Raw genomic sequence first — 21,076 nt, forward strand, 5'->3', positions numbered from 1 at the left:
ACCGACTAGTTTATGAGTTATGGTGAATTAACGCCGTAACTATTTTCAAAATATTTTCATGAATGGAATATCTGATCTATTCTATTTATGGGATAATGGTATATATACAATGGAATGAAATGTCATTTCAGTTACTTCTAACAAATTGAATAAAGTGTAAATAGGAAAATATGTTCTTTGAAGAATCTTCTCTACGTACCCTCATTTTGCTTTTAAAAATCGAAGCTTGTCACAAGTGATACCGCAATAATTTAAACAGTATATTCTGAAATCATCAATTGTTTTGAATCAATCAGTCGTGCCGTACCATCCTCAAGACGATCTAATCCTCTCCTCCCTACTTCTTGACTCATATCTTTCTGCATCCACGCCCTCTCTTTCCTCTACGAGTTGACTTCCCCCTCCCCCCCTTCACGCCTTCCCCCGACTTAGAAAGGCTTTAAGATTTCCTCGCGTCTGCCCTCTTCGGATCTCGACACAAAGGAAAGTCGTGATTTCCCACGGCGACCGGACTTAAGGTTCCCTCCTCCTTTACGGCGCGGTGCAATATTCAGGAGACTTTTGCATCCCGGCCCCCGAAGAGGGAGGAATCTGGTGCGGGGGGGATAAAAGGGTATTTTCCCGAAATAAATGCCATGAGAGGAGATGTGAAGGAATAGTAACGGAGCATAAAGGGCGAGAAGGCTCTGGAGGCCACGATATGGACTGAGCGATGAAAAAAGGAGGCGAAAATTGCACCGAAAACATTATGAAACGAAATGGAATGCCAATTGAGGGAAACTTAGCATTGGAGTTTTAGCAAATTGCCTAGTAAGGAATATTTATTATTCTCTTTTTTCGTATCCGTTCAGAAATAGGTGTAAAATCGGATCATGCTGAAGAAAATAAACGGGAAAAAGACTTTAAACACACTTTAACCTCAATATCTCACTCAAAATATGAATTGTATTAAATAAAAAGGAATGATACATAGTTTAGGATAAAACGGTTGAATTAAAAGCTGAAGTAACTGTTCTATTAACAAAGTGAAGGGTTTTCTAACGCAGATATGTTGATTCCGTGATTTCCTATTATTTCAACAAAGCAAGAATATAATCAACCACAGTTCCAAGTTTCTTACGCTTGGGCAAAAAACCTTGAAGCAGTGGAAAGGCTAGTGTGTGACCCTTAGAGTAGCACTAGTAGGTTTAATTCCCAATTACTCCCAGTCGCGCCACCAATGTCAGATAGGTCGAAGAGTGGGAGACAGACGGAAGGTAGTTGACGAAATTGTGTCACATGCAAACCTACCTTAATCGGTAGAGTAACTTCATTATTATAAAACGTGAAAATTTGGCGACAGCGTCACGTTTCAACTTCCACAATCTGGTCTCCACCTTTCTCTCTTCGTTATCTATCCCGTCTGTATGTGGAGCGACGTATAACCGAAGGGAGACGGGGCGAAACGACGATAAATTTCACCGTCGAATAGAGCCATCCTTTAACGGCCCGAGGCTATTTTTAAAAACCCATCCATCAACGTTCATTATCAAGGGAAAGGTGTGATAGCGAAATTTATCGTGTGGACGTTTCCAAGTTATTATCATCTGAGAAATTAATCGCGCACCCCCCTAGTTAATGCCCGCAGCTGTTACCGTGGAAACCATCCCTCCCTCCCGGCATGTGTGACGCCTCCGTACGGCCGGCCCACCCAATTCAACCCTACCCACCCGCTCGCAAAAGAGACACCCCTGCCCGAAATCACTTTGTCCCAGACCCCTTTCTGCAATCACGCCCTCCTTAACCCGATCTTCTCCCTAATATTCCACCTTTGGAATGCCTCCCACCTCCTCACGACCTTCAGCACCGCGTAAAGTTACGTTTTATCGCATTCGATTACCCGTCGCAGGAGGTGGCGCAGCCAATCAGAGGTAGCATCTGGCGCACAGTGCGTTACTGTCGCCGACGTTTCCATGCCGTAAACATTTAATGCACTCCCAAAATGCGCTTCAGGCTTCATTCTACCTTCCGCCAAATTTCATTCATTTCGTTCCGGTGCTTCAAAATTTAGCCCGTATAAATCAATTTCAGCCTTAAGAAGTACTATTATACCTTCCTGAAACCGCAATAATGTGGATGAAAAATTAATGCGGACTTCATTTGATTATTTCAAAAGTAAAAACGGTACTTCAAGAGGGTGAGAAGCCAAGTAGCAATTACTGAGTAACAATTGAGGCCATTTTTTCTTCACGATAATTATACGTCCGCCTTTAAATTCCATCCGTAAGTTATATTCGAATTGATATTTTATCCTGGTTGCCTAAAGGCGAAACAAGCAGATTAAAACATTATTCAAATGCAACATATTAAAAGTTAAACAGCTGTGTTCGTGAGCCAATTGCATACTTTAGTAAAAATTCCGTTATCAAAGAACACGCTCTAGTTTAATAGTATACGTTTTGAAGAAACCATTAATCATACATTTTTACATATTTCTAATGAAACTCGGGTGAATCGATGCTGGTCGTAGGTTTTCATGCCCAAAATAGCTATAAAAAGCTCATCTCCAGCATGAAAGCTAAAAGCGTATGGATCAACACCGCATCCATATTTTTTTATCTTCCTCATTTCAGTCACGATTATGACTCTGTAGTGACGCACACAGATTGAGCAAGCCAGCGAAAAATCAGCGAAAAGGAAGCACATTTGAACACTCACCGAAATTCCCCGCGGTCCTTATTCTCAAATTGCCCCATCCCTCGCGGGGTGTGACGCGCGCACGGTTACCATTGAAACCGCATGGGAAGCCGAAGTCTAGTCGCTGTCTATTCATAGATGGCGCCTACAGAGATTTCAACACCTCCGCTGACGTCTTCATGTGTATATCGTTTATATTTATCCGCCAATAAAAATGGTGAAGGCTATACTATCGACTCCACTGCTTTGATTACTTCGTCTGTGTCTAATAACCGTGCCTCGATTACTCTTCACGCAAGGCTAAACAATCCTATTTTAAATTTCCAAGTTATCTTTAGTGCATCCTCATACATACCTCAATCAAACTCAATGTAGCAATTGTAATATATTTTCAAATTGTGATAACTTACAGTTTCGACACGGATATTTCACCCATCTAATTACAAACTCCGTGCAAGCTCTAATTTTAGGTGCCTGCTTGCCACACTTAAGCTGATATTCGAGATTTTTTATTGAAATTCATAAAAGACTGTATATTCTCAAGCTTGCAATTGACATTGATTGTAACGAAAATTCACTGATTGGTGATAACTACTCCCTTGGTGGAAAATTTGAAAACAAATGACGAAATAATTAAAGATTCGCATGAAATTCGATCTGTATCATCAGTGAGTGAATTTAGATCGACTCATCATTTATCGTAAATATCAAAAGTCCAGTAGAAGCTCTGAGAATGTGTAATACGGTGGTAGTCAGAAAAAGTTATGCTCCAAGTACCAACAAACTTCCGAGGGCTGAAAGGGGCAAAATATAAGCTGTCACCTTTATATTATTCACATGATGCGTTTTGAATGAAAAAAATATTCATGCTGTTCTTTCTCTTACCCACGACACATGAAGCTTATGGAATATTTATGCAACAAAATGGATGCTACTCTGTTTCACGGCAAAGGGAGTAAATTCCGCATCCTTCTGCGGACCTCCTTGAAAAAAATACTTCCCAGTGGAATTCAGAAGGAAAGAACGGGACTATAAAATACCTTTCCCTCCAGTGGGAAAATTTCTGTGACTCGCTATTTCATACAAAACTTGTAACTGTCTCAACCTCATGTCATATCTTTCTCATTGGTGCCTTAAAATAATAAAAATTGTTTTGTATCTCACCGGCCTAATATCACAAACAAGAACACGTAAAACTTTTACCCGACCACAAATAAATCAGTTTCATGGGACAAAGACTTTTACATTTCATATTAATTTCTTTGGTTTGATGATAAGTTTTTTTTATATAAAAAACAATAGTTGGACTTTCACCACTTACATCAAATATCTTACGTTATGTAATGGGCGTAGCAGGGGATGAGTGAAAGTTATAAACAAACATTTTGATTCCAAATTATATCTCTAAACGCAGAAAATAAACAAGACAGCTCTAGACAAGGTGGGTGAGGACAGAAAACTTCTAAAGGACATAGAGGATGAAAATTTGGTAGGTAAGACTATTGCGCACGCAGGAAGGATACGGAGCAACATACTCTCAACAAAATATTACATATTTACCTACCTTAACCGATGGTTTGTGCTCATAGATACAGTTTTTTTAAACCCATACATTTGTAATGCACCATAATAATACAAATTTATGCAGTGTTGCAGAAAGGAGGCGAGAGGAATTACTTTTCGCCCGCGGGTGTGAAACTTCCCCCCGAACGGCTTTGGCAATGTCGCACACGGGCGTGATTGCCTGCAGTCAACTCCCCCCACTCCGCGCCTGATCACGCCTGTGCAGAACTGCGTAAACTCCCCGTTTCACCCTTGTCTGTCGCCGTCGGCAATTTCATCTCCTTGGCATGTCGATTTGCCCATCCCTCCTCCTTCCAGAACTCAATGCGCACTTTCAGCTCCCCCAAACATCACGGCAATCTCGCACGACTAAAAGGTCCTCCTGCGTTCAATGCCCACCCTTCCACGACTAGACCCCGAGGCAGGCATGTCTTCACGCCTCCAAAGAATGGAAATGGTGGCACAATCATCAGAAACAGCGCCCTCGGGCGGCCAGTCTCCAAACGGCAAGGCCCATGATTTCCATCGGAATTCGACGTGGTAAAACTGTGATGAGATGAAGTAATGGTGCAGAGTTGGTATGTTGGGAAAGAAATTAATTTCATTCCTTCAGGAAAAACTAGTTAGCTTATGTTAGGAATTTGTCCGTGTGACATAAAATTTAATTCAATTTTAGATTAAAAAGATCTATTCAAATAAGCACCTACCCTAAATGAATAGGTATTAAACGATGCTGAGATGGATAAAAAAACAACATGGAGCATAAATTTGTTGAAAAGGGCATTGTTTTTTAATTCTTCAGAGATTTGTTGTAGAATACGTACAACAGGAATCAAAAGTTGTTGTCACTGTCAGAATCAAAAAAAATACTTTCTCATTTTCACCTCAAATACGGACAATTTTCTTCATTATTTTCTCAAATAAAAATTTTAGAATGTGAAACAAAGGTAAATGTTGGCTACAGCCTCCTTTTCATTATTTGAAAGTTTTAAAATGAAATCGTAAGCTGATAACAAGTACATATAATGTCTAAAAAATTACCAAATATAACTGGTAGAGCGAGAGCGATACATCGTAATGACAAACTAACAACATTTTTTCCCATTCAATCGCGAAAACAATGAATTCCTTCGGGAAAGTTTAATTTTTAAGTCGCCCAATCACATCTAGAACTTCTCCTGCCTCCTCAAAGCATAGCTGGAGCACATGGGATGTGGCCTCCCTCTTCACTTCCACCTCCATCTCGCCAAAAATACTCCCGACGTCCATCCATCTCCATTTTCTCCGATCACTCCGATCCGTCCAGCGCTCCCGCCGTTTGCAATCTCCAGAGCAGCCGCCTACCCACCCACGCTCTGCGTCTTCCCAACCCGGGCGGTGGCAATCGCACGCATCACGGCGATTAGGCCCTCGGGCAAGCAGAGCAACGGGTGGCCAAGCAGAACAGTGGGCCCAAAACGTTTCTTATGATGCTGCCCCCCACGGGAGATGACGTATAAACTTCTCGTCCAGAAGGCGTCATCACACAGTTTATCCGCTGATCATGTTGTCATGCACACATTTTATATTTGATTGGATTTTTCTTACGTGTACACTGCACGTCTCACTTAGGTGAAAATAAATATAGCCTTGTTTTATTTAGCTTTGAAAATGCTTTTTTTCTTAGTATTTCCAGCATGACGTAAACTGATTCCTGTAATGCCCTACGAGAGATAACCTTGATAATTCTCTTAAAAAAGGCGTCATTATATTACTTACCCGTTGCTTATATTGTCGCGAGTTCTACGTTTACTATATGCGAAAGTTCCACAGCTGAAAAATCATGTGCTTGACCGGGATTCGAAAAGAAATCTCCCGCCTTTCGCGCACTTACGGGGTACTCAGTAAAGGTTCTCAAAATAACTCTCTTCTTAAAATATTTCTGGTGTTTTCATTGCATGCCTTTCGATCAAGTTCGAACGATCTTTCACAAAAAATAAAAGGCTTTCGTTGACGTGAAAATGATTTTCATAATTTTTTCTACGTCTTTTCGTCTTTCTTAAACCTATTCCTAGCATACATTAAGAGAGAAGAGGTCTAAAAGTCTTATCAAGAAAGCGTCACAAAAGAGTTACCCTACTTTCATTCTGTCACGCACCCCATCCCTTTTTTATTGCGGTCGTCTACGTTTACGATGTCACAATTGAATTAGTGCACTATTGGTATATCCAAGTTTTCAGCCGATCGAAGCCTTTTTTTTTTTCAAATATTATTTTGTTCTTTCAGGCATATGATAGTGAAAAACCCGAAAAGATTTCATCAGAAGTTTGTTTTCAGTTCTTTGAGAACTACTTATGCTACATCACACTTGTGTATGTAAAGTCTTAAATGCTGTTAGACTCAGGACTTTTGTTCGCCACACGTAGGTTCTGGACCTCACTCAGTGCTAAATTTATAAATATTAGTTTACCTACTGTCAAACCTGAGTGTTGTGCAATGGCTTTAGGATTCGCACAGTGTTATCCACGCAGTTTGATCCATCTATAATTATACTCATATTATATTATAACAACTGATATCAGATTGAAATCGGGAATAATGCGTAAATATGACTTCAAGTTAACAGAAGCTGCATTTTCAATTTTATGAATATATGGATAAACGGGAGGATAACTAATTATGCGAAATTGTCCTTCTCTCTCGGAAAAATTCACAGGAATCTGCATGAACCCATATAGTAAAATTTATTTTCCGAGGAAGGCGCTTTCACTCAAGCACAGTGGATTAGAAAGACTAATGTGAACCTAGATGATATGCAAATGGCGAAAGTGCCAGCCACTTGTAGAATGGGGTTATCTATTTGGGATCTCTTTCCCGCCAATGAGATGTTGATTGATGTCCACAGCAAATGGGTTGACGAAGAGCCTTCAGAGATCAAGTCATTGTTTCTTGTGAGCATCAAACAAGATTCAATCATCCATTAACGGTGAATTTTAAGGAAACGTTGATCATCGGAATGAGTAATATGTGATCTATAAAATGCACGCCGACCATCGTGCGATGGATTTTACGCGCTGATCGCATGTTATGAGGAATTCGCTGAGTACGTTGATACGGCCTTCCCTACATAGCTCAAAGAACTGCCGGCGTTGCAAATGAAATGATGGAAAGGCGCCAGAAACATGCTGAGCACTTAAGTAGTTTACTGTTTAATGGACTCGCAGACGCCGAGGAAGCTTTCAATGCATGTTCCAGGAATAGATAGGGCGGTTACCTATCATTTGGAGGTTATCTTCGCCGCATATATTCATATAAGGATAAATACATATGAATGAATATATTCTAAATATAATTACGTCCTACGGGAATAATGTAGAGGTACTGTAGGAAATGCTTGTCGTGTCGTCATCAATTTTAAAGGAAACTGAGGAGTTACCAAGAGGGCATTCACTAAGCTTTAAGTTTTACATGCGTGGTTCTAAACCAAAACATTGGCATCAGAGGGGATATTTACCAAACGATTAGGTTCTGAACGAAACTATTGATTCATGGGTAGCATTACTATGCAAACATAAAGCATATTAAGTATCTGCGCCTGAATTAAATCCTTGAGTTATTTTACTCACCTCATTTTATCGTTCTCCTCTGATTATGACATTAATCTTTCCGCAAAGAAACTCTTTCCCAGAGAATTACACTCGTAATGCGCTGAGACGAGTCGGCGCTAAATAGCTATAAATTTTTTTATTCCCAAATTTGATGTCCAGTTTAACAACCCTGCCTAAAGGATAAAGTTGCTTAGTGTACGCGTTTTTGCTTCTTCGAGCAAAATATTTTTTCTTTCAACACGATTTTTTTTCTTTCGAGTAAAACACCTTTATTAAATCATCAGTTGAGAAATTAGGCTCCGTTTACGTGACGTGCCAGCTTTCAAACCTCGTCTCTCTTCTTTTTTCATCTTAGTAATACACTATATTTCAAGCAACAACCTCGAGATGCACAGTTCTGACCCTCGAAAAAGAATTAGCCAACCTTCCACGCCACAACCCTGATTCTAAGCTGTGTAGTCTCACGCGAATCGCCTGTGTTTATGATCACCACCAAGAAAAGTTCAGTTCTTCCCACGAATCGTTACTTTATTGAGTAAATAAGTTCAACCCATAATCTGAGAAAAAAGTCGCGTCTCAACACATCGGAAAATTTAGATTTTATTTTAACACAATACGCAACAAAGCAGAGCTTCCAGAATGAAAAAGTTGTTGAGCATCAATGTCTCCAGCTTCTGTGAGTAAAGGTCTTTTCCCTTCAGATTCATTTGAATGAAAATCTCTTTAAGTCTCCGGAAGACGTCCACGCTACGAGTCCACGTGGTATTCTCCCTTCCTTACTACAGCCACCACCCATCTCGACCCGCGACCATGAAAAGCACAGCTCCCCACCCACCCACCTCGAAGAATAATTTGTCCATCTTCCACGCCACAGCCGCGGGTTGACTCACGCCGCCTCGTCGCTGGTGTTAATGCCCTCCCCCCCTAGTGCATTTAAGTCTCCCGCTTCATGGGCAGCCTCGTCCAAGCCATTCATCCTCTCCCAGTGTCATAGTTTACCTCTTTTCCTCCCCCGCCCCCTTCGCCTCATCTACTCCACCCCTCCTCCTCCCCTTCCCCTTCTTCCCGCTCACTCCAGGAACACCCTCCCTCCCCTACTAACTCCCACCACCCCCCCCTCCTCTCCGTCCAAGTGAAGTTTTCTATTCCGGTGGATGGATCATTCAGTCTTGAGCCGACGCCTTGTACCGCTGGACGCGGTTAGGAGAAAGCCGCTACATCCCCGGCAAGAGCGCGGCCGGCCTCCGAGCCGGTCTGCGCCGAATCGTACGCACTAAGCCATCCAATTACGTCGATCGGAAGAGTTCCCATGAGACAAGAGGATACTGAACGACCTGACTGAGTACTCTTGTCCTAATAGTGTTGCAGGGCGACCAAGGGGGTACTGCACTACTTGGCTAAGTTCTCGAGATTCTATCTCTACGTCCCCGCACGCGTTTCGTCGCGATGTCCCCAAGTTTCTCCAGTTTCGACAAGAACTTGTGGTGCTGCGCGATGCGTGATCGAGGCAGAGCCGCTGAGCGTTCTGCCGATGCGTGTGCAGTGAAGAGGTATCCCCTCATGTGATCGGTTTATTCGCGAGGGACCAAATATTCCGTTTCGGCCGAAGGCATGTTTAGCTTCTTCCGGTCGAAGCAGAAGAGCAAGGATGGCTCGGCGGCGATGGCGACTATGGATGCTGGGGACCCCCGGCCCTCGGAGGCGGCCGTGGGGGCAGTGGCGGTGGCCGTCCAGGGGGCGACTGCCCCCACCAAAGGAGGGGGGGCCAAGGGAGGGGGCGGTGGGGTGGCGGCGGCGGTCAACTCCACTGGGGGACCAGAAGTGATCCACCTGCCGCCCCTCGAGCCGGCGCATCTGCAGAAGCTGTCGGAAATCGAAGCGCAGCTGGAGAAGGAAAAGTAGGAGTCCATAAGTTCACCTAGTTCTTTCTAAAGTGTCTTTAAGTGCATCCCAAATATGGGTCAAAGGAATACTACTGCTAAAGTGTAGCGAGGAGTGTTATAAGATGTGCCATTTGGGTATAATGTGATTAATTAACCTACTTTAGCCCCTATCTGTGACAGCCCTTATACTCCTGAATGCCAAATATTTCAAAACGTTTTTGTTCACGATATAGATAGACACGAGTGAAAACTTTCCATATTGCGGTTTTATTTTACGGATATCAGGAGTATTTCTCCTCCTCCGCAGTAGCATTTAAATTAGATATTCATTCGCTTAGAAAAAAATTGCCTTAGCCGGGATTTTTATACGTATCTACGAGGGCGTGAGACCTAAAGATTCAAAGAGAAGGTCAAAAGACGCGCGGTTGAAAACTTATTTATCCCAAGGGTAAATTGGCGTAATTGTGTAAAAATTTTATAAAGGGCGTAATTGTGTAAAAATTTAATTTCTTAATGCAATCCACATTTGATCGTATTCTTATATTAGAAAATGAGTACATATAGGTACTTATGCGGTGTTATAGGTACTTTCAATGGCTTTCAATGTGTTTTGCATTCATCAGATTACATATCCTTCTGAATGAATATCGCTAACTTAAAGCATAAGAATAAACGTTTGTGTCACTTTTTAATTCAATCCGTCTTTACAAAATTATTGACGCGAGACATTAGAAATTTTCCAACGAAAACAATTGCTTTCTGGCCATCCCAAATACTTTCTAAGTTGGTATTTTAAATTTGACCTTAAATTAAATCTAATTCGATGCAATGAAGGTGTTTGCCATGGAACCCAACAGCTCAATCGTGTATTCATATTCGCGCCACAGATATTACGTGCTCACTGACGCGGAAGTGGGCTTTCCTCAGTGACAAATTTGAGGTCAGAGGAATGTCTTGAGATGCGGCGACGATACTATGCATTACCGCTTTCCCCACGTGTCCCACGTGATGTAAGAATCGTTCTCGTGCCAAATGGTGGCGCCTAAACTTGAGATTTGGAACCGGAACTCCCCACAATACATTTGGCAGGCCTTTCTCCCTTGGTACGTAAAACGCTGCTACAAACGCAAGGCCGTAGGGTTTTGCACATTTTGGTAATTTTATTTTCAGGTATACTGCAAGATTCCCTTGATAGTGTGCCGGCAATTGACATTTTATACCCATTTCTGCCGAAACTTCTATTTTAAGTGTGGTTGAAAAGGGCGGATGATGCGTGTAATGTAGTAAGAGTGTAGTATCGAGAAATATATTCTGCCATTTTAATGCCTAGCAAACTAAGTGACCTTCAGAACGTAATAGGAGGAGTCAGGTGCACAAAAACTAGCATAAAATCTCGCCACCTGTTTATAGATTTCCGTAATGAAAGAACACATTTCATTTGTGGCCCTTAGACACATTGTAAATTATCTTGTAAAGTAGTTTGTTTGTGGTTTGGGCAGTTTAATTTGTCATTCTAATTCACCAAGTGTGGTTGCCTGTTTCATAAATGATTCTGAGTTATTAAGACTGCCATTATCTCTCACCAGCTATTTTATCTCTAATGTATCCAACCTTTTGGAAATTGATCCTAATCGTTTTGAACCACTGCGTAATTTAATTCTACTTAATTTTTAAAATAATTTTTGTTATTTGTATTAACATTCCTATCATTTAGAATCGCTGTTATTTTAAAATTAAATAGTTTATTACTACGTGTATGGTGCCATCCTCGCAAAGGCCTAGGGAAGCCAGTTCTTGCACTAATTTGACAATTGTGGAAAACCAAAGGTATAATTCGAATATTTCACAAATTTGGAAGCGTAAACAAAAATTAAAAAAAAACAAGCCTATGTTTTTCCATGCTTGCGAAATTTTATTCGGCCGAATTTGTTTTCGACAGAGTTGATACTTCCTCTTTCCACACACCATATCTTCGCGGAAGTGGTTGGGTAGTCGCACAAGCTGACTTGAAATCAACCACAAATCCAACAAGAAAAATGGGATTCCATTTATTTCTTGCCTAATATCTTTGTTTTTTAGGTAACTATTTCACTAAGCGCTGCTTCATGAAATCAGAACGGATACTTTCTTACTTTTGTTTATGAATTGACTGTTGAAATAGCGAGTTAGATGGAAAGATAGTGAAAAAGATGCATGTTGTCAAAGGAATTGAATTTCATTCAGTCACTTGACAACAAATTAGGAAGAAAAAAACTCATGGCAGTTGTGGCTCGTCCTCTCGATAACTCCGTGACGTCATCAGATACCGGTGAAAAGAGAATATTCATTGCGAAAAAACTATTAAGGAAAGAGCTCCGGGGCGTCAACGTCGATTGGGTAGTATAAGTGAGATATGTGCCGACAACAACATTCCGCCCCTTATCCCGCTATATCCTTAAGATGACGTATCACTCCCGCTCAAATGGTGCACCTCCGTGACGCATTACTCGTGTATAGCTAGCACTATCTACTCAAAATGTTCAGGGTGCTTATATGCGACCCTTTCCAACATTTACCTGCATTTCAAATATAAAATTATTATGGTATTAATTTCACGTTTGAGAGACAGTAAAATGCTTAAAATGATAAAATAGACATGGATTGCCACGAAAAAAAGAATAAGACAAAATACGAACGCTATAATGCTATTGATTGATCTCACAAGAACGTACAAAGTGTTACCAATGTTAAAAATGTTGAAAAACACCCAGAAATTTTCAAAACGATAGCGTCATTATCTCTGTGAGAGTATTTGGCAGAAATAACACTGTCTGATAGGTATATTTAGCGGTTGGAACCGTTAATATTCATACTATTCACACGTTGGGAGAGACAACGATTCATGTTAATTTATTACCATAGAAAAAAATTACAGCGTCAAGCGTCACGAAATAAAACAAAATACGACCGCTATAGCGGGATTGATTGATCCCATGAGAACGTAGTACGTGTTACCAACAGTAAGTAATTAATGGGTGCCATGGATCCAGTAACGAGAAAATGCTTCCAGTTTTCAGGCTCTAGAAGAACAAGCTAAAATATTCAGACTGGAAAAATTAACTAGTTTAGATGACCATATTGCATTTTTCCAAATAAGCAACACTTCCATTCAAACTTAGTCAATGGGTTAATGCTCATCTATTTTCCAATACGCGTGCAAAATCCTTGGAATATTGTATGTTATATCTGTCACTGTGGGATTTCACGAACAGTCGTATCATGCTGAGCCGTGGACTTCCTTGCTCACCGATTCACTCACGCTTTTACGAGGAAGGCGAACCGGTGACATTTGGAACAGTCACAAATGAGCTCGAGTTCTGCATTCACTCCAGATGGGTGGAAGAATGAGTCGCCCCACCATCAAAACTTGGGAGTAGGCAATAACTGTTTGGTAGTAATACGCGTTGACTCATATTTCCTGAAAGGACACCTTTGAAATGTGTATCATGTCCTCCACATGAATCATACGTGAGACAATGAGCTCTTACATTCTCCTCCAAGCAATCATAGCGAGATGAGTTCCAAGGTTTTCGTCACTAATGTCATTCTTTACCATTTATTATGTAAAATTGGATCGCTTCAGAAATACTTGCCAGTTACCTGACGTACCAGGGAAAATGTTTTGTCTGCTAGGGAAACTAAATGAATCGTAGTCCCTCACTACATCTGAGAAATATTAATTTTAAGGGTTCCAAGTGCTAAATTTATCTCTCAGTGTAACTCTTGCCAAAAACTCTCTCTGAGAGAAAGCAGACGAAAATAATTTCATCTCATCCAGCGAGGATGATAGTATGTATTTTCTGTGATTAACTATCAAATTAACGCGCAAAACATTTTTTTAAAGTTCCATTTTCACGAAGAGTTGATTATCCACAAAGACTATGCGTTATTTTAGGGGTTATCTAATTGGTATGAAATGCAAATAACATTTCAACGACGTAGAAACATAAGTATTCAAGATAACTCATATATACTCTACTCGAATGTTATGAATAGATGATTATTGTTATATCATTTACACTTTATTCATAAAAGCCTGGAAGTTTCTCTACAGTCCTCTATTCAAAATACAAAAATGACTATTTTGCGGTCCTATTGTACGACTTGCTCGTTACCTCGACTAATGTCGTGGTAACGTACAACGTCCTTGACTCTGAACTTATATTTCCCATTTGTTATTCGCTTTCTCTGAACTCCTTGAACTGAATATAGTTTAACACTTAAAAAAGTAATGCTCTATTAAGAGCATAAAAGTATTTTTATTCACACATGGAATCAATTATTGATACAGATATCCCTATTCAACACTTGAAAAGAAAGGAAAAAAAAAGAATTTCTAGACTTTTGAGAAATCAAATGGCATAATGTTTGATTTATTATTGACAGCCTCTTCGCTTCAGCGTTCTCTTGACGTTCGAAAGGTACAGAAATAGTGACACAAACTCTCCGCTCGCTCCTCTGTAGCCCACCCAAATAACTCCATACCTGAAGATTCGTGGAGGGCTATGAGAGAGGTGTTTGGGAAGAGCGCAAATGACCCGTTCGTTTCGGGGATGAGGTTATTTCCATGAAGCCGGCATCGGAAGCGATGACTTTAACCCTGGAGCCGCTGCGTGATTTATTTATATCCTTAAACACCCGACGTTCATTGGCACGAAAAGTTCATTCAACCCACATAAATAGTCGGGTGTGAATTTAGACTCTCCGATGTTTTCTTAATTTTCGTCTCCCTGTTGCTATTTCTTAATTGTTTCCCATCCTGGTGCGGCGAAATAAATATCAATTAACTTAATCCCAGCCGCTTCTGTCAAAAAAATAAACATGAATTTATGAAGTTGTTGATCGCTAGCGTATGTTTTCATATATTACGGTAATAAAATGCTAAATGACTGGATTTCGGGCACCTAAGCTTGTAAAACGCTTTTGAACGATGAATGAAATATTTTCGCAAACGGCTAAAATGAATTAGAATTTGGGAGATTTTTACAACTACGAGATCACATAGCGTTTTTTCATTCTTAATTCTCTTCTTTTAAAACAAGAATCGATTTATGGAGTAAACTAAGGCTAGTATGAGACGGAGAGAATGTCGATTGTGAGGAAATATATTGGAGCAATTGATTACAGAAACCGGTTTCGGCTCGAATCATATCTAAAGACGGTCAAATAATTACGGCAATATTCTCAACTGAATAATAGAGATCCAAAATTTAACTATGCAGTCTAAAATTTGTTATTGAATACCTTACTCTGAAAGGGACGATAATAGAATAGTCCACTTTATAAAATGAAATAACGGTGGGTAAAAAAAGCATCTCATTAAGGATTCATTGATGAACACCAGTTTGTTGCACTATGGTCGTAGCATTACCATTTCTGGCATGAAAATAGTTATCATACCTCGTTGTGAGCGTACATCGCGCATCCCATCGGCGATATGGTTATGATACTCAGCATTGGTTATTTTAATAGCTAACTGGAGTCATTGGCAGTGCAAATACCCTATCGGTTTATTCCATGGGATTCAACTGAGTACCACCTAAAATCTAGATAGGTCTTGATTCTGGATTTCTTGAAATAATGTTTTAGTCGAACTACAACATTTGGGAAGGAAGGACATATTCCATGAGCCATCTCTACAACCGTGTCGCTTTCATAAGTTGGAGCGCGCAATTTTACAGCTTGTAACTAAAAATCAATGCGCTTTAAATCAAAGAATAGTGAACAACTTGCATTGATCGAGTGAGGAATACAAGAGTTTCTCATGAGTATGATTCATGCATTGCAGCAATGTTAAGATAGAAATCCGCATCGTATTTCTTTTCCGATGACAAATATCCCCTAGGTAAGTCAAATGCCGATAAGCTCTTTATCCTGTTCCCCTGCAATATCACACGAGCGACAGCTGTTATGTATGTAAACAAAAATCGCTCGTGGCGGCAACGGAGCGCGTGCGACCATTTCCTCCGTAAGCGGCGCTTCACCGCCTTCGTCTGTTTTTTTTTATTCCTGCCCGTCGCGTATTCAAATCCGATAGCGTGGCCATTCATCTTGGGGGCACGTCACCTGCGACTCCCCCCCCCCCCCTCTACTCCCATATCTCTAATATGCTTTCCCCCTCCCCCTGCATTGACTCTTGCCGCCCGCCAGTCAGCATTCCATAAGCATGAGATGTCGTCGCTCCGTCCACCGCATGCCATCCACAGTCTACTGGAGGAATCCTCAGCGAGAGAGACACGTCGGTCATAAACCTCCTTTGTCTCGCGTTCCAATGCCTCATCCTCCTTTCTCTGCACCTTCCGGCACGTTCAAATTCGGCGAGACAAGAATTCGCGGGTAAGCATAAATGCATTTTACATGCAGGAATTTCGATGCTAATATACACTGGTTATTTATCGCTTGGTGAGTCATATGCAAAGACAATCATGCTACATAGAACGAGTCGTAGATTGCTATGTTCCATTAATACAAGGCATCTTTATGCAAACTTGGGTCTCCAATTGCTGCCGACCAGATATGAATTTACAATTAGGCACATCATAAAATTTTTTCGTTATAAATACATAGAGGACAAACTGTTTATCTCAGCACCTCCTCTTATCTCTACTCCCGCATTATATTTTTTCCATCATTGCAGTGCTCCGAAAAAATCACAATATTGTTTTTAAATTTCCTCCTAAAAAACTCAGATTTATCAACAATTCACTTCGCCACACACACCCATCATAACTATTTCTCAAGCTCTAAATATAAAGTCCGATGAAAATACATCATTCTCTCCAGCACTAAGTAATATTTGCACTAAAAGGCTGTGACGGGTGACTGAATGGGTTCATGAGAATTCAAAAAAGATAATGAAGTCAGGAGGACGAGAGAAGATTGGAGGCATTCGAGATGTGGGTGTGAAGAAGAACGGAGAAGGTGAAGTGGCCAGAAAGAAAGAGGAACGAAGAAGTGCTGGACATGGTGGGTGAGGAGGGCAGCTTTTAGATGAGATAGGGAAGAGATAGAGGGTATGAATGGAGCGAGTACTTAGCGGGGAGGGGATACTGAAAACAGTACTAGAGGGTAGATTGTTAGGTAAGCAAGGGAGAGGGAGGAAAAGAATAGGATTTTAGATAGGATGAAAGGTAGTGGGCCTATTTCTGAATTGAAAAGGGAAGTGCTTGAGGAAAGGAGATTTTCCCATGATAATTCTCAAGTACTCCATGGAAACCTACCTCGTTAGATATACTAAAATAATCACGTCCAGAAGGAAACATGCAATCATTGGTGCCTGGAAGTCGCACACATTCATATTAATCTGTTACCTTTCACTTAGAAGCGCACGTATAACGGAGATATCACAAGGAAAAATATCCACTAGACCTCTATTTACCTGCTTCATAACAATCTAGAGGCAACTGCATTCCTCGTACATATTTCTTTATTTGCTGGGCGGGACCCTATCTCGGTGCGTGCACTATCCGATCCTCAACCTGCCTTTCACTCTCACCCACACCTCCCCCGACCTCATTCCTCCGTCTCGACGCCCGTCATTACGAAACCTCCTCTGACGCTTCCAATGGGGGACAAGTTCAATTCCCTGGAAATAGGTCTGCGCTGAATAACAGTTCGCGCGCCCGCGGGAGGAGTCCGGCTCGTAACATCATCCCGAGACGCGACGGAGAAAGAGGTCGCCATTTCGGGGTAATGCGGGTGTGCCTGTTTCCTCAACGGGCCTTCGTCGTGGCGCAACTGTGTTATTGAACAGCGCACCTTCGAATTCAATTGCTGGACGCCAAGTGAGTCGCGGTTACGGGATGTATCGCCATCGTGCTTCATCTGCGAAAGCGAATCAAATTCGAATCTATGTCGCTTCTGCTGTGACACAACATGATCAGCGCCCATGACAGCCCCAACTCATTCATAAATTCAGACATTCACATCAAAGGAAAACGGATATATCAGTGAGGACATCGGGAAGAGAATTGCGTTGGTGTAGAAGACGTTCATGAGTGATGAGAGATTTCAAGAGAGAGAGTTCAAGATTGATCAATTATCAGAGAGAGTTCAAGAGATGATGAGAGAATCGTCATGTAAGAGTAAAAGCAGAAGGCTAGTGAAGTTTGATCTGGACTGAAGCGCTGTACGGCGCGGAAACATGGACACTAAGGAAGGAGGGCGAGAGAAGGCTGGAGGCGTGCGAGATGTGGGTTTTGAGAAAAATAAAGAAGGTGAAATGGACGAAGAGGAGAAGGAACGACGAAGTGCTGGACATGGTGGGTGAGGAGAGGCAGCTTTTAGATGACATACGGAGGAGACAGAAGTTATGTAGGGAGGGAGTACTTAGCGGGGAAGGAATGTTGAAAACGGTGTTAGAGTGGTAGAATGTTCGGTAGATGAGGGAGAGGAAGGAAAAGAATAGGATTTTTAGATAGAATAAAATGGAGCAAACCGTATCGTTAATTGAAGAAATATCGACGAGTGAGGAGGGCAGACGGTCCGGAGTGATCAGTGATCACCAAAATTCTACACGCAAACATCCATGTAATTCTTGATCGGTAGAATACTTAAATAAAAATACGTCCACAATGGGAGCCTTCCACCTTTCCGGAGCATCCTCACCTTTCTCCGCCGAACTCTATAGTGGCCCCGAACCCATTTTTTTGCATACCCCCAAGATCTCCGGGAATGCAGGGGAAATTCCTGTGAGGACATTCGTGACAGAATTTATCTCTTTCCTTGCCGTAGAATCCGAACCTCGCCGAGTCTCTCCGCATGCATTCGGACACTAAATCCGTTCTTCCCTTGACTGTATCCGTGGTTTGAGTGAAACCATCTTCGAACCATCCAGCCGGATTCATTATGCGTCCTATTCAGAATTCGGGCCCCCTACCTGACGGCCAGTTCTGATCGTTAATTTCTTTAAATTAAGGAGAGCACTGCGTTTTTATATTCATAATCATCATGAGGCAACTATCCAAAGATTGGTTTAATCATAGAGTAATTATATACTCACTTTATGTTTTAATGCAGCTATATATCCCGCTCTCCTAACCGTTAGCCTTTTCATATTGCCGTATTTCTTCTCGTTTACATTCTTAATAAACTATATCTCATTTGGGGCCATCCTTTGGCCTTCTTCCCGTCCCTCTGTTCTCTTACAATTGTTTTCATTAGGCCATCATACCTAAATGTGACCAATCATGCTGTCTCGTCTCCTCCTTCAGGTTTTCTTCGACTCTTCTTAGCACTTCCTCATTACTTGGTAGATCCATTTCATCTTCATCATTCTTCGGTAGCACCACCTTTCGAATACTTCCCACTCCTGGCTTCTCCGCAGCTGTCAACGTCCATACCTCGCTCTCATGGAGACTCATGCTCCAAATGTAGCGCCTGATGAATTGTTTCCTTACGTCTATACTTGAATTCTCAGTTGTAAGTCGATTCTTTTTGTAAAAAGTCTCCTCTTTGAAGTCGGGTTCATGCTCTACCAAGAGATTATATCCGTATTATGCAGGATGGTTTAATTTGCAGTTTGTTTCGTCGGTGAGGCTTAAGAGATACTAACATGAGTTGAACATAAGATAATTTAATATAGTAGACCCAAGCTTTATAACTTAAATCCACCCCGAAGGAAAATCGCTAAACGAATTCCACCGTACCTTCAATCGGTATCATTTCTGGTCGGAAAATCAGTTTATAAAAAGTATCTAGCTTCCATCGAAGGATGTCTGCACTACCGAATGGATCGATTGATTCCCAAAGACATTCCCTGACCGCACACTTGATCACTCACATCCCGACCCGTCCGCCTCAATCGCACATTCTTTCGCTCCGGGCCTAACTCACCTTTCTTCACCACACTCAATAATAGTCCTTTCCCACACCCATTTCATTTATTTCGTCCATCCCTTCCCCCCCCCCCCCCCCTGTAGGTCTCCAGAAGGGCCGGGGGACATTCTAGGAGTGTGTGGACATTCGTCCCATTTTTCATCTCTTCCAGGGCCGTGGAATCCGAGACTCGCCTCGCCCCTCCCACGCCAGGGGTCAACGGTCAGCCCACATTTTTCACGGAGGGCGACTGAATATAGGTGGGGAAAAGGGTGCTTTGGGGGAGGGGGGGATCCCTTTCTCCCGTCCCCCCTCGCTCATCCTTTCCGAATGACTGCGAAGGCCCTTTCCGCTCCAGCGCGTCCCTTCGCCCATATACCCACCGCTATAACACAGCAGGGAGGGCAGGGCAGGGCATAGCGCAACGTTCCGCCTCCACTCCAAGCCCTTTAAAAAGCATCTCCTCTGATGACACCGTGCACTAAAGGGGAACTGTGTGAACGGGAAGGTCGAAACCCAAACCGCGACGACCTTCGGGTCGAATGCAGCAATTGTGGGGAGAGGAGCGGAAGTAATGTGATTGTGGTCATCCACCCGCTTTTCAGGCCGTACGCACCTCCCCGTTCTACGCCCGGGAAAAAGAATCTTTCAAGGTCTTACATGCATTCCTACTGTGAATTCTTTTTTTTTTTCGAGGAAAATTAATGCAGCACAAAGCTATCTAAGCGTCTATTTTAGTAGGTTGAAATTGTTTTTTATTCAAGTTTCCATTCCTAGTAAAAGCGCTGTCATTCTATTTCTCAGTTAGAAGACAATATCATGCATTTTTGGCGTAATCTTCATGCGTTCTATACAACGTTTATGTCAAATTCCTAACCAATACGCCATTATTTCATAATTCATAATAATGCTGTAAATATTGTTTGCAGGGAAATAAGTGAACATATAATCCATAGATTAGTCCCGTGCTCAGTAGATGCTAACATACCCCCATCAAAACTGAATTGGCACATATTACTATATATTTTATTCTGAAATTATATTTTTCGATGAATGTAGTTATGAGCCCTATTATCCTCAGAAATAATCGAAACTAGGCCAAATAACTCGAAAGTCGAAAATAATTATTAATTCACTATATAATTGGAATCCAGGTGCTTTCACAACTATCACCATATACTTGTGCTAATTAATGAAATGCATCGGGAAACAAGAAACATTTCCCATGCATTTCTGTATCCTGCTTTATGTATACGACGAAAAATAGACTTGACTATGAAACAATGATTTACTTGATTTAATTTACTCCGTAGTCATCAAGAAACGATACACAACAGGAAACCTTGAATATTACTATTTTTCCAAAAACTTACGAATAATAAGATATAAGGAGACATCTATAATCTATGTCGCAACAATCAATAAGGTAAAAATACAGAGTATAGCCACTCACTGGTATAAGTTTTGTAAGCTACCTACTATTTGCCTTCCAATCATTGCGTAACGTTATTA

General features: G+C 41.4%; 1 protein-coding gene across 7 annotated transcripts in view; it reads left to right on the forward strand.

The window, feature by feature from the left end:
- The window catches only part of LOC124155560 (protein FAM184A-like), a 369,522-nt gene that overhangs the window by 293,865 nt on the left and 54,581 nt on the right, over positions 1-21,076 (forward strand). Inside the window, exon 1 of one of the 7 annotated variants that reach the window (XM_046529495.1) lies at positions 8,992-9,724. The exons of the other annotated variants lie outside the window; for them this stretch is intronic. Coding sequence (XP_046385451.1) covers positions 9,438-9,724 — 287 coding nt within the window. The 5' untranslated portion in view covers positions 8,992-9,437. Of the gene's footprint in view, positions 1-8,991; positions 9,725-21,076 lie in introns of those variants that run through there. 7 annotated transcript variants of the gene reach the window in all.

Source organism: Ischnura elegans, chromosome 3 (genome assembly GCF_921293095.1).
Source record: "Ischnura elegans chromosome 3, ioIscEleg1.1, whole genome shotgun sequence".
Classification (NCBI taxonomy): Eukaryota; Metazoa; Arthropoda; class Insecta; order Odonata; family Coenagrionidae; genus Ischnura; species Ischnura elegans.